At 58.5% G+C, this 14734-nt stretch overlaps 1 protein-coding gene across 18 annotated transcripts in view; it reads right to left on the minus strand.

Annotated features, from left to right (window-relative positions):
* The window catches only part of BIN1 (bridging integrator 1), a 59986-nt gene extending 46868 nt beyond the window's left edge, over window positions 1-13118 (minus strand). Inside the window, exon 1 of one of the 18 annotated variants that reach the window (XM_063694739.1) lies at window positions 12389-13118. In XM_063694739.1, the coding sequence (XP_063550809.1) occupies window positions 12389-12472 (84 nt within the window). In that variant the 5' untranslated portion in view covers window positions 12473-13118. The remainder of the gene's footprint in view (window positions 1-12388) is intronic. The other 17 variants (XM_004031730.4, XM_004032507.4, XM_004032508.4 and 14 more) reach the window with 17 other exon arrangements.
* Window positions 13119-14734: the final 1616 nt, after the last annotated feature.

The following is a 14734-nucleotide window of genomic DNA, read 5'->3' on the forward strand; positions in this document are numbered from 1 at the left end:
GTCCCTCTGTCTCTCCCCGCATGGCTCAGGCACACAGTCTAAGCACTGGAGTGGCGCAGAGCCGACTGCAGACTGTGGGGAAGGCCTCCCTAGTCTCTCGCAGTGCAGCAGGCAGGGTGACCCGCAAGTGCAGTGGCACAAAGCCGGACGCTGGCATCAGGTTCTGTCCTTGCTGTGATCAGGGCTCCCACAGTGCTGACTCAGCTCGCCCCCCCCCCCCCCCCTCCGCCCGGCCCTGCAGCCCACACCCATTCCTCAGGGAGGCTTCTGAAGTTGGCCCCAGGCCAGACCAGCCCAGGATCAACAGACCCTGCCCACCAGCCCCCGGGTGGTGCTGCCCCGAATGCCCTCAGGGAAGGACCCCCTCAACTGGGGGGGTTGACCCCCTCAACTGGGGGGGTTGACCCCCTCAACCATGGGGCCTCCTCCAGGCCCATGGTTCACCAAACCAGGAGAACAGGGTGGGCGGGTCAACTCGGGGAAGGCGGTGACATTCCAGCTCAGCCAGGCTGCCTTCCAGGACAGGCTGCTTCACTGAGTCCTTGCAGGGAGAGGGGACACAAATAAATAAACTCCTGGCTTGGTTTATATTTCAGAAAAAGAACAAGATTTGGGTCCTGTCCCAGGTTCAGCAAATGCATCCAATTAATTGTGGATTCTGTTTCTCAGTTTAGAACAAGAGTCAGCTCATTCCTCGTCCTGGAGTCCCCTCCCAAGCCACTAACATCCCCCAGGATCCCTGCAACTCCTTCTTTGTGGGAGGTGGGAGGTATGCTTCTCAGGAGCACAGTCAGGCCAGCTTCATTCAAATCTGATCCTCCTAGGTCCCTGGATTCCTGTGGGTACCCAGGTCCCCTGCACCATGCCTCGCTGGCGGGGTCACTGGTGGATCCCGGAGTATGGAAATCCCAAGGTGAAGGGCCTGGCTCTGTGGGTTCACCTTCCCTTTGGTGTGCCAGCCTCCTGGAGCCACCCAGGGGCCCCACTCCCACCCCCACCCCCAAACATATGCCAGGTGTTCCCCAACAAAGGCAGCCCCCACACTGATTTTCATTTGAAGACAATGAAGACATCTGCACCTTAACAGTCCCTTCCAAGCTCTTCTTACCACCTCCTTCCCACTCCCTGGACTCAGGGATGGGGGTGGCAGTGCCTGGGAAAGGCCAACTTGGGGCCAAGTCTGAGGCCCAGGAGGAAGGGAATCCCAGAGTTTCTCCAGCCTCTGTTCTCATCTGCCAGATGGGGCCATGGTTTGGTCCCACCTACCTCACCGGGCACAGAGAGAAACAAATGGAAAGCGGCGGGTGTGATGGTTCTTAGTAAATTACATAATGCAACAGAGGTGCAATGGCTCTGCCCCCCTGAACCTTCCAGACCCAGCCGGATCCAGCAGGAACCCAGCTGCTGCCATTCTCACTTACAAGAGTCGGGAGTTCACCTTGTTTTGCTGAGAGAGGAGTCTCCCACTTCCCGGTCCCCAGGTGGGTACACTGAGGCTTGGTGGCCCACCTGGAGCCTGTGGTCTTCTGCTACATAGCAGGTTCCTCCAGTGAGCAAGTGAGTGAATGAATAAATGATGCCAGACCCTCACCTCCACCCCCAGCCCTGTGCCCCTCATCTGGCCCCCTCCAACCTCGGCCCCACCTGCAATCTTTCGCCCTCTCCTCCCCATTCTATCAGGGTCTAAGTCAAAGGAGAGCTGACTTCTGTCCCGGGGAGGTGAGACCATCAGCTCCCAATTTAGCTTTTTCAGCCTCTACAGGTGGTGGGGAGAGAATGGCAGGGAAGCTCACTGAAGTTCACTTTCAAGAAACCTATCATAAGCACAGACAACAAGCTCAAAACACAAAAGCCAGAATGACGCCCGTGGGCTGTCATGAGATGCTCCCTGGGAAAGAGCGTTTGCATCACCCACCAGGGAGGGCAGAGCCGCGTGCTTCCCCCACACATCCTCCCGGACCCTCCAACAAGCCGTAGGCAAGTGACTTGCCCAGCGCCACACAGCGGGGGAGCAGCCCCCAGGGGATGAATTTCTTCCTCCCTACGTCCTAACTTTCCTCTTCCCCTTTCTCTCATTCAGTGTCTCCCCTCCCTTTGCCCATCTGCCTGTGGTCCCAGGGTCCAGCTCCGAGCTCCATCCACCCCATCACCTGCATCTGGCCCCTGACACGTAATTAGACAGCTCATGCCACTTCAGGCCAGAGAAAAAAGGGGAGCTGCCATGGGCCAAATGGATAGGAGGCCAAAGACCCTCAAGGGGTCTTTCCCACCCAGGCCTCTCTGTGCCAGAAGGGCCCCTGCTTGCCCTGGACTCAGGCATCTTGGCCTCAGCCCCAGAGAGATGGCGAGCTGAGCAAAGGTCCAAAGAAAGTAGCAGCAGCTGTTGGAAAAAAGGGCTGGGCTGGCAAAGGCTCTCCTGGCACCCACTCCTGCCAGCCCTGTGGTTCCAACAAAGCTTCTCCAGCCACGGGCCTGGTGGAAACCCCTCGCTGCCAGACACTGCCCCCATCTCCATCCACACAACAGAGACTGTGGCATTATTCACGTTATCGTGCCCACTCCCCACTCGGAGGTCTGTCCTGGAGCCAGGGGTCCCCACAGCTGGCAGGACCACTCCTCTGAGGCCCCTCCCTAGCTCTGACCCAGCTCTGGAACAAAAGGACCCCCATGGCCATCCCAGTCAACGGCCTGGCCACACAGGGCCATGCATACAGGGGCGCCCTAAAAAGGGTGAGCGGATCCACTGATAGACCTCCCAGCTGCCAGCTCTCCAGGCCCAGCAGCGTCAGCCCTCCAGGCCCAGCAGTGTCATCCCTCCAGGCCCAGCAGCGTCACCCCTCCAGGCCCAGCAGCGTCACCCCTCCAGGCCCAGCAGCGTCGGCCCTCCAGGCCCAGCAGCATCACCCCTCCAGGACCAGCAGCGTCAGCCCTCCTGGTGTCACCCTGGGCTGTGCAGCAGATGGAGAAGCAGGCATGCATGGGACAGGGCAGGTACAGGATGTTTTCCACCTGCCCTTCCAGCGACAGGTGTCACCTGGCCCCTGTGTCCCCAGCCCTAACAGGGGTGCACTCCAGGCCCAAGCCCTGCCCCAGACCCTGGGCATGGCTGGATTCTAATCTGGCCCAGGCCACTCCTTCTGGAGACTCCAGGCTCATCCCCTCACCCGCAACCCAGGACAATTAAGATACAGTCCTTGGCTGAGGCCAGACCAGGAGACAGAAGAACAGTTCAGGCAACACAGAAGAACGGTTCAGGCAACACGTGGGGAGGGAAGCTGAAGAGCCCAGGGCAGGGTCCGCCTCTCCCAGGGGCCCCGGGCTACAGCCCAGGCCCAGCCTCTGCCCATCTTCTCAAACTCAGGCCCTGAATGGGCCCTGACAAGCACTGTTCCCGCTGCCATCCAAGCATCTCTCCCCACACTACCACCTGCCTCCTTTGCCCTCTGAACTTGGGTCAGGTTCTGAGGAGCCTTCCCTGACTGCTAGGGCCTGAGGGAAAGCCCCTCAGGCTCCAGTGCCCTCCCCAACCCACAGTCCTGGGATGAGTGCTGTGTGCAAGGCTGGGAGCTCCTGAGAGCAGGCACCCACAGTGGGCAGGTCACAGATGACAGAATGACTTAGGGTGTAAAAGCGAAGCCATCACTGCCTCTACCCAGGTGATCTGCAGGCTCCTCGGGGGACTTCATTCAGAGTAAGAAGTTGACCCACAAAACAAGGACCATATTTCAGGAGCCAGCGGGGATGCCCCAGGGGCTCTGAGGATGGGGAGGCCTGCAGGGAACGGAAGGCCTGAGCTCCACAGACCCTGGTAGTGATAAATCCTTCCCCTGCCCCCAACCCAGTCCTGCGGCGGCTGCTGCAGCCACCCACTCACTCCCCGTAACAATCCGGGCTCAGCCACCCGACACTGCGGCCTTCACACAGCAGAGGGGAGATGTCTGCAGGCTGGAGGCAGCAGTGGGGGCTGGGCATAGTATGAAGTCACGAATGCCTACTCCCAGGGGCACCACAGGACAGTCCTCAGTGCCCCAAGGCCACTGTGGCCCCAGGCTCCAAGGCCCAACCGCCCCACCCCCACGCCCCATGCTGTTGCTGTGACCCCAATCCCACCCCACCTGCTGTCGCACTTGGGATCTAGGTCATGACGGGGGCTGAAGGTGCAGGCCCGGGAAGCAGAGGGAAGAGGCTTTGCAAAAAGCCAGCAAAATGTGTCCAAGGGCAGCAGCTCTCACAGTGATGTCTGGGTCCAGCAAATCACACTGAACCCCCAGCCAGCACTGCCCAGTATTGCTGTCACCTGAAAGCTTTCTCTCATAGGACAGGCCCCTGCAGAGGACCGAGGCCAAGCCCTATTTGGCATCTGGCCTAAAATCAGGCAGGACTCCTCGGCTGGGCCTGGGCCAATCACAAGAACCCCATTTGTGGGCACCAAGCACTACAGCCACCAGCTCAGGTTAGGCCCCACCACAGACCTGAGCAGCTGACCACGGCTGCTTTACCACAGGGGAGTGTGATGAGGAGCGATCCTGGGTCCCTCCAGGGTGGCCGGGGCAGGGTGGGATCTGCACCCACTAGCCTAGCCCCAACCTAAATCCTGCAGACACAGCATCCCTCCCCCTCCCACCCTGCACCCTCAAACCCAGGGAGCCTCCAGGGCCTCTGCCAGCCATCAGTGCTGTCTCCCCACTGCCTAAAGAATCCATGCAGCCACATGTGCAACAAGTATGCACCTACTGTGAGCCAAGCTGAGGGGATGAGATGCCTTGGTGACCACAGGGACCAGAGACACATGGGCCTGCCTGGGTCAGGAAGCAAAGCAAAGTGCCCAGAGTATGGGATTCCCCCCAGGAAGTCTTCCCAGGGTGCGTGTGTGTGTGTGTGTGGTGGGGGGCAGTGTCGGCAGCATGGTTCTTTCCCCCCCAGGAACATTAAGAAACAACTAGTATGACCATCATCTCATTAAAGAAATACTGTAGCAATAACAGAAACAAAATTAGAGGGATGTAAACTTTATTTTTATTTACTTATTTATTTATTTGTTGAGACAGAGTCTCACTCTGTCACCAGGCTGGAGTGCAGTGACGCGATCTGGGCTCACTGCAACCGCCACCTCCCAGGTTCAAGCAATTCTCCTGCCTCAGCCTCCCAAGTAGCTGGGATTACAGGCGCATGCCACTACACCCAGCTAATTTTTGTATTTTTAGTAGAGACGGGGGTTCACCATGTTGGCCAGGATGGTCTCGATCTCTTGACCTCGTGATCCGCCCGCCTCGGCCTCCCAAAGTGCTGGGGTTACAGGCGTGAGCCACTGCGCCTGGCCTTTTTTTTTGAGACGGAGTCTCGCTCTGTCGCCCAGGCCGGAGTGCAGTGGTGTGATCTCAGCTCACTGCAACCTCCGTCTTGCAGGTTCAAGCGATTCTACTGCCTCACCCTCCCGAGTAGCTGGGATTACAAGCGCCGCCACCATGCCAGGCTAATTTTTGTATTTTTAGTAGAGACGGGGTTTCACCATGTTGGCCAGCTGTGGTCTAGAACTGCTGACTTCAGGGGATCCACCCGTCTCGGCCTCCCAAAGTGCTGGGATTACAGGCATGAGCCACCGCACCCGGCCAAGAGTGTTCTTTTAGACTGGAATAAACTGGAGACAGCTTTTACTATTTGGGAAAAAACACACAGCACAGGGTCCTGTCTGTCCTCATTTGCGTACATGAACTCCCATCTCTGGACTTGCACCTAGAAACCCCAGGTGTTCCCATCACCCCAGAGTCTACCACACGCTCCAAAGTGCAAGCCTAGACCCCAGGTGGAGCTGGGGGGCCGACAGGGGCCCCAAGTCTTGTTAAATAGGGGAGAGTCTTGGGGACCAAAGTCTGTCACAATGACACCCCTTCACCATCAGGGCTTTATGTAGGGAGTCGGCTGGACGCCTCCATCTCATTTGCTTGTCTCCAAGGCCTTGCCCCAGGCCAGACCCCACTACTGATCCTACTGACCACAACGGAGGTGGAAGCCCAGACGGCCCACTGGGGAGTCACACAACCACTCCAGCTTCAGTTTCTTCCTTTGTGGATGGGACGTATAATACTCTCACCTGTCCACAGTGATGATGGCATGCAGCCAGTATGCAGCAAACAATGCCATTATGTTTAAGTTAATATTTGACAAGGGCTTCCCTGGAGCAGGAAGAGCCTGCCTTTCTCTCCTCAGCTCCCCAGCCCTGACCCCTGTCAGCCCTTGGCAGGTCCACAACCCTGCGGCCTCTTTAGGAGGTGGCAGCCTCTCAGAAGCCCGGGTGCTGGGCCTCTTCCACAGCACAAGAACAGCAGTAGGCTGAGTCCCTCCAGTGGTCTCCGCAGGAGCAGAACCTGGAGCCCCACCTGAGCGGGCAGCCTCTCCAGCACATTTCGATTTCGTCTTCACCACAGCCCCAGCGGCAGAGATCATGACCCCTGTTTCAGATGAGGAAACTGGGATTCCAAGAATTCAGTGAGACTTGCCCAAGGGTAGGAATGTGCGGGGGAAAGACTCAAACTCAGCTGCCTAGAGTTTTCTACCACACCCAGAGCTGCTGCCTGGCATGAGAATCTTACAAGTGGCCCTGGGCAGCAGAGGCCATCTTTGACACCCTCCTCCTCTCCTTTAGCAGCCCCTCCTGCCTCCCCCATCCTCCATCCTGGGCAGGTGCCCCTGCCCACCTGCCCTGCACAAACACCCAGCGAGGCTGCACATCTGCACTCTTAATCCTAAAAGGAGGCTTGCCAAACAGGCAGCTTTAGGAAAACACAACAAACCAGGGTGGCATCCAAAAGGAAGCCATCCTCCCGTGGGTGCCCCTCACCTGGGACGGGAGCTGCCCACCTGCCTCTCTCCACCCGATCCACTTGCTGTGTGAGCTCCCACAGTCACGTCCACATCTCAATCCTCAACCCAGCACACTCCTCCCACACGGGACACATGCAGAAAGTCCTGAGGGCAGGTGAGTCCCTGCCTCACCACCCATCTAAGCACCTGCCACTATACTTGGTGGTTTCTTCACCATCTCCCCTGGTAAGAATGTCAGCTCCAGGAGAGCAGGGGCTTGGTTCTGTTGATTCCTGGGTCCCCACTCCCCAGAACAGTGCCCAGTATATGGTGGTGCTCAATATTTGTGGCATGAATAAAGGAATGAACACACAAACTTCATCATATGCCAATGGTGAAAAGTTAAGCCCAGAGACAGAAAAAAACTTATAGTTTATGGTGGGAGTAGTCAAGATTCACTCTAAAGCTCTCTGATTCCCAAGCCCAAACCCTCCACCCCTGTACACTGCACCCACACACATGCATGCACATACACTCACTGCCCCGGGTCTGTGAACGTCATAAGCCTGATCAGCCCCAGGCTCAGGAGGGATTAGCTGTCTATAGAGGCCTGTAATGGACACTCTGGGGACAGGGGCTAGGAAGTGGGGCCATGCAGGAAGAGGGTGCCACATGTGGGCTCAAGGTGCCGCTCTGCCACAGAGCTGGCATTCAACGAGCACTTGCTATGCCCCAAGCACCTGCCTGGGGCTTTACTTCCCACAACACATGTGTGAAGAGGAACCGTTCTTATCCCCTATTTGATACATGAAGAAACAGGGCTCAGGAAGGGTCCGCAGCACGTCAGGGAAACCCAGAGCCTGTGCACGCCTGTGCATGCTGTTCCTTACAGAGATATGAGGACAGAGGGCCTACCTCCAAGGGTAGGACTCAGGGATTCTAGAACCTCAGGGACAGTCACACAGCTTGTAAGGGACCAGCTGGGCTGGACGCGCTGAGTCCAGGGACAAGGACCTGGTCAGATGCCAGTGAGAAGGGAGCCCCGATGTGGTGATCTTGAAGAAGGCACAGAGAGTTCAAGCCTCAGCTTCTCCAAGAATCCTTGTGATCCATAGATCTTCCTGGCCTTCACAACTTCATGAAATATGGAGGGAATCTACCACCCAGGCACCCCTTCTCTTCAGAGAGCTGGCATCTTCAATGTCCTCACACCTCTCTCCACACCTTGGACCATGCCTGCACCTCCTGGAATGCCTTCTCCTTCCCCATGCCCCATGCAGCCTACCAAGTAGGCTGTGCCTGGACAAGTAGCCTGTGCCTGGACTAGTAGCCTATGTCTGGCTTGGTCCCTGCATGAGCCAGAAGGCTGTACTCAGGCCATCCAGGGCCCCTGGGGGATTGGGGAAGTCTGGAAGCCATGCTTCCAACCTCCCATGCCCACACGCCTTTACCGAACACCCAAGAACCCACACACACCTGGGCCCACCCACAGAAGATGCCCAGCTCAGAAGCCTTCCCTGCAGGGTGAGATGAACCATCTACATAAGTAACTCGGGTCCAGGGGAAGCTGAGACTGGAGAGATACAGGAAGAGCCTGAGCAAGTTCAGAGGGAAGAGGCCCAGAGCAGGGAGGTACAGACAGAGACAGAGAAAAAGACAAGACAGTAGCCGGCAGGGAAGAACCTCAGACATTCAAGGACAGAAGGACAGAGATGGACCCCAAGATGGACAGAGATGGGAATGTGGGTAGAGGGGGGCATCTTTGTACTAGGGCCTGGGAAGGGGGCGGGACCCCTGCAAAGTCAGTGGCCAAGGTGAGGAGACCAGGGCCTCTGGGTGGGCTCCCAGTGCCGTCACTGAGGGCCTGGGTGACTTGGGCAGGTGGCTGGGCCTGCCTATGCCCCCATTGTCCTTTCTATTACAGGGACCATGCACCCACTCTCAGGTGTAGCATTGCTGCTTCTGAGGTTGCTGCAAAGATAAGGCTTGGTGTACAGGCCTGGCTCCTCCGGAGGAGGCTAAGGTGGCTACTGCGTGAGGAGACCTTGACCACGCAGCTGAGCATAGTGCAATTCATGGCCATGCATCAAGGCTCTAGGAATCGCCACCACTGCACCTTCCTTTAGGCCAGCCTCTTCTCGGCATGTCAGCGCTGTGCTGGGCACTGTCAACCCTGGGCTCTCCCTCTGCCCAGCTGGCCCTCCCCACTATCCAGCCTGCACCCCTCCAGCATGCTCAGGACCTGCCGGGAGGGAGGGACAGCATGCACACTCCCACCCTGCCAGAGCCTTCCTCCTGTGCTCACTGTCAGCCCAGCGTGGCCAGAGAAAGGCCCAGCTCCATCAGGCCGGCTCCATGAGGACTCCCAAGCCGTGGGCCTTCAGGGGACAGCAGGCCAGATCCCCACCCCCTCAGCTGTCCTTCTCCCCAGGCGCCCCATCCCTCGAGGAGCCCAGCCTGCCAACCTCTAATCCTCCCCGTCATCTGACCCAGGCTCCACCCTACATTGGCTTTGCTTAGCCACTCTTCTGAGGCCCAAAAATGGACACAATCATTTATAGAGGGTTCGACAAGCCAAACGCAATGGGAAGATGACCTCACGGCGCCCACAGGCTCAAGCTCCCAGCACACACAGTGCACCCCACGCATTCCGGGGGCGGTGGCCAGGGGGCCAGGAGCAATGGTGCCATGCTGGCAGGCCCTGGCAACCCTTCCAATTTATTCTCATACCCTCCTCACACCAAGGCCACAGGCCATGGGACCTTCAAGAAAAAGCTCCAGACAGGCCAGACACATGCACCCTGCCTGAGACAGCATCGGGGACTCAGCCCAGGAGGCACTGGGCCTGTGTCCAGGCAGGATTTGATGAATGAGTGATGGCAGAGAACAAACAACACAAATCAATCCACCACCAGCCTGCGTCAGGCCCAAATCCCTTGTTCAAAAACATTCACTAAGCACCGACTGGGGCCAGGTAACATCCTCAATGCACACACCTGGATGTGCCCTGCCCTGCCCTCAGGGATCAGCCAGACCAGTGGTGGAGGCAGAAGGGTCAACAGGTAACAACAGTCAAAAAAGAGCTGGCTTGGGGACCCTATAAGAGTGCAGGCTGCCCTTGACCACACTGTCACCCTCACAGTCTGGATGTTTGTTTGGGCTGGAAGTGGATGTGGGAAGGCTGGGGGTGAAGGGTGGACGCAAGATACGGGCCCTTCTTCCTCCGCCAGGACGCCAGGACTCGCCCAGCCTCCCAGCACAGCTCCTGCCATCCTTGCTCAGGAAACGCCTTCCTGTAGCCACAGGGAAACTAGAATTGCCCCATTACCCACTGATTTCACCAAGGCAAGGTAGGTATAGTGGTGGGGCTGCCTGTAAGAGACTAGGATTCCAGTTTCATTGACAGTGGGAGTTAGAGGCGGCACTGATCACCAACAGAAGACACTGAGGATGACCCTCCAATGATGGCACAGACTCTACAGGAAGGCACACAGCAGAGGCCGCTGTGGGTTGAGGCATGGGGCTTCCTGGGAGCAGGGCCTGCAACCCAAAGGGAGGGGAAGGCTACTTTCAGAGACCTGGCCTGGATGCCTGTCATGATGGTCATGCTGCCTTGGTTTCTGATGGGGGGAGGGTCCCTAACTAGTCTCCGGCAGGCAGAGAGCAGCTGGAACACTAAACAACTCCAGTCCCAGGAAGCCCGGCATGGGCAAGGTCAGCTGTTGGCCAAGACCAGCATGCCTAGCTGACCAGCTGTCAGCCAACTGCCCATGGCCACAGAACAGGGGCTCAAGAGAGAGGGATGGTGGCTCAGGAGCTCAGTGATACATCACCACCTCCTTGGAGGGGACACAGCCCATGCCTACTGCCCCAAGAATGACATCAAAGATGCTGCTGCAGAGAAAAGACAACCAGGGCAAAGGAGACACACCAAGAGCCTTGGGGAGCCAGGAAGGGGTGGGACACCAGTGGGAAGGGGGCAGGGAACGCAGCTCAGCTAACCTCCCTTCCCATTCATCTCCCTGGCCCTTTAGGGAAGGAAGCAGGCTCTGGCCCAGGGCTGCCTGCTCCAGGCACACAGATGGATTACCCAGTCATGGCAGCCCGGAGCAGGGGTGGCTGCATCTGTGCTGCCACCCCCCCACCCCACAACCTGAAGTCTTCCCAGCCCCCAGCCAGCTATTCCTGGGGCTTTAATCCCTCCTCCTCCTCCTCCTCCTCCTCCTCCTTCTTCCCTGGGGTGGGGGTTGGGGAGCTGGGTCTGGGCAAATCTGGACTTGGCTGAGGGCCCTTCCTTCAATGCACACCCACCCACCTCCTTAGCCAGGAAACACAGGGATGAGCAGTAGGACTCTGAGGGAGGTATGGGGAAGCTCTAGGCGCCCCCCTCTCCCCCATCCCCCAGCAATCACGTGGTTGCATCCTTAGGGAGCCCGCGGGTCTCAGAAGCAAAAGTCATTGTTTATAAACAGCCACCAGGCCTGGCAGGGGAAGGCCGGCCTGTCCCTGCGCCTCCACCCGGCGGCCGCGCAGCGGGTAGGAGAGGGGGCAGGCCTGGCCGCGGGGCACTGGGGGGCCACCCTGGCAGAAACACAGATTCTGCAGTCTCAGATTTCAGAGTTGGAGTCGTCAGGGGAAGTGGCGTCAGCAGCTGGCGTGATCCAATTCAATAAACCAGAGGTGGCTTGGGATAGACAGCTGACCGGGTGCAGACCCCCGCCCCTCAATCTCTGCATTTCCTGCACGCTCTGGGCACCCTGGGAGGCCCCGGCTCCATCCCCCATTCCAGCTCTCCGCGAGGAGGGGTCGGGTTTCCTGTGGCGCCTTCCACGCGCCTCCTCCAGGCCAGCTCCCCACCCGGCCGTGGGCTCCCAAAGCCAGTGCCGCCACCCGCTCCCCGGCCGCCGGAAACGCTAAGCCCCTGCTGGGGCGAGGGCACCTCCTTGCGGGGTGCGTAGCCCTGGGCTCCCGGTAGGGCCGGGCTGGGCGGGAGCTTCCAGGCCGCAGGCACCTCTCGGGAAAGGAAACCCAATCCCTCCTTCGGCCCACGGAGAACGAAAGTGGAGAAGCAGTGGGAAGGAAGGAACTGTGGGTGCCGGTTCGAGAAGCAGCCTTGGGAGTCCGGGGGAATAGTGTCCCCAGGGGCAGAGGGACATACTCCCTCTCGCCCCGAGCGCCGGCCCCGCCTAGGTTGCCTGCATGGGCCTGGAGAGCTGAGGGTCACCACCTGGCCTCCCAGCCTCCCGGCCCTTGGCCTCCAAAGCGGGGTAGCCTGGAGCGCGCGCCTGAGAAGAGCCTGGAGCAGGGCCGGCCACTGCTGTGCAGCCGAGCCACGAAGGTGCAAAGCGGGACCCTGTCCTGCCCCGGCCGGGTGTGGGGAGACAGAGGACGCAAACCTAAGAGGGCACCCAGAGCGCCGGGGAACGCAGCCTGGGGACCTCGAAGCCCCTCGAAAGCGCTCCTCTAGAGGTGACAGCACCAGATCCTGGCGAAGGACCAGGCCCCGGGGTCGGAGGATAGGGGGACAGGTGGCCGGGACTCCGCGGCGGCTGGGACTCCGCGGCTGCTGGGGCTCCGGCTCGCTCACCTTCTCCTGCGCGCGGGTGAGCTTCTTCTGCACGTTGCTGGCGATCTTTCCCGCCGTCACCCCTTTACTGCCCATCTCTGCCATCGCGGCGCAGGCCTCGCCCGGTGGCAGGGGCCGCTCTCGCGCGGGGAGATCTTGCGCGCCGCGCTCCCAGCCCCCAGCCCCGGCCGCGCGTCCAGACCGGCTGCCGCTCCACGCCGCGCACCCGACAGCGGAGCCAACTGACGGAGGCGGAGCGTGCGCCGGACGGGCGAGCGAGCCAGCGAGCTAGCCAGCGAGCGACGCGGGGACAGAGGGAGGGAGAGGGGAGGGGCCGGGCCTCAGGCCGCGGTCGGCGCCCCCCGCCCGCCCCCTCCGGACAATAAGCTGCCTTTTAAAGGGCCACTCCGGGCGCCGGCACCGCCAGGTCCGCGAGGAGGGAGGGGCGCGCGCGGCGCTGGGGCTGCGGCGAGCGGGACTCCCCTGACGCTCCAGCTACACCGCCCCGGGGCGGGGACTAACCCGCCGGCCTGGCGTCTTGGTCTTCCCCGCAAGCAGTAATCTCCTGCAACCCAGGAAAGGAGACTAGGTGGAGGAGAGGAGTGCTTTCGAAATCAAAGAGAAAGTGCGGCGAAGGGGGTGCGGCCCTGAACAGAGGAGCCGCGGCTGCTGGGAGAGCGCGTCCGGAGCCCCCTCCTTTTCCAGGGGCTCACCTCCCGCCCGGTGCCCGACGCTCCGCCTCCTCCCAGCCTTCGGCGCTCGGGTTTTCGCCCGGATACCCTAGGCGCCTCCGGGACATCTCCACATCTTTGCCTACGGCGCCTAGCCCAGTACCAACCGGTGCTTGGTCTTCCCGTTCGCTAAAAATGTATTATAATAACAACAACCTAGCATTACTGAGTGCTTACTGTGTACTAAGTGAGTTGACAGGCATTATTTCATTCGGTCTCCGTGGCCCTAGAGGTAGGTGCTATTACTGTTCCTACTTTACAACCAACGCGCGGGGATCAAGGAACGAGATCTCTGCCTCTGTCTCCCAGGTGCTCCACCACCATACGCCGGGTTGTCTCCTACACCCAGCAGGAAGGAATGATTAGTGATCATTATTCCTGGAGAAGATAAGGTTATTGCTAACCAGCTTTGCCAATAGACCAATGACACTTCTTTTAAGTTAATAAATACGTATTGAGTCTGCTGATACCTACCCCGATTCAGCCCTAAAACATGTCAGGGGCTACAGCACTTTGCTGCCCCTGGAAATTTCTCAAGAACTGTTGATTGAGTTGAGCAGAGAGATAGGTCCCGCTGAAGAGGCCTAGACGTGCCTGGTGCACACACAGGAGCCAGGGCTATGGCCTGCAGGACCCGCAGCGGTCAGAGGAGCAGAGCTGGCCAGGGACAGAGGTCCCTGAGAGGCTCCTGGAGGAACAGGAAGGGCTGTTGCAGACCACAAACCAAGCAGTTTGTACAAATGAAGAAATCGAGTCCCAGGAATGAGAGGTTCAGCCTGGGTTCACACAGGCCATTCCCTCTTCCCTGGAAGGCCCTCCTGCTCTTTCTCCGGCTACTCGGGGTTCTTCCACCACCGCTCAGTGCTGCCCCATGGCCCAGTGTGTTCGTCTGTCCTCTTCCGGGCCTATTATCATGATGTCCCTCGGTATCCCCCAGGGGACTGGTTCCAGCACATCCGTGGATACCAAAATCCAGGGATGCTCAAGTCCCTCATATGAATTGACACAGTATCTGCATATAGCCTACACAAATCCTCCAAAATACTTTAAATTATCTCTAGATTCTTGTAATAGCTAATACAATTTAAATACTATGTAAATAGTTGTTAACGCTGTATTTTTTATTTATTTATTCATTTATTTTTAGACAGAGTCTCACTCTGTTGCCAGTCTGGGGTGCAGTGGCGCGATCTGGGCTCACTGCAACCTCTGCCTCCCGGGTTCAAGTGATTCTCCTGCCTCAGCCCCCCGAGCAGCTGGGACTACAGGCACGTGCCACCATGCCCAGCTAATTTTTGTATTTTTAGTAGAGACGGAGTTTCACCATGTTGGCCAGGATGGTCTCCATCTCCTGACCTCGTGATCCTCCCGCCTCGGCCTCCCAAAGTGCTGGGATTATAGGTGTGAGCCACCGTGCCCGGCCTTGTTTTTTATTTATATTATTTTATTGTTGTAGTCTTACTTTTTATTGTATTTTTCCAAATATTTTCAATCCACAGTTGGTTGGATCCATGGATGCCCAACCCACAGATACAGAGGGCTGACTGTATTCTTATTCTGCAGGAAGACAGACTGAGGCGCCTCTGATGTAGGTCACACAGACAGCAAATGATAAGCAGAGATTCTGCATCAAGAC

Source organism: Gorilla gorilla, chromosome 11, assembly GCF_029281585.2.
Source record: "Gorilla gorilla gorilla isolate KB3781 chromosome 11, NHGRI_mGorGor1-v2.1_pri, whole genome shotgun sequence".
In the NCBI taxonomy this organism is placed as follows: Eukaryota; Metazoa; Chordata; class Mammalia; order Primates; family Hominidae; genus Gorilla; species Gorilla gorilla.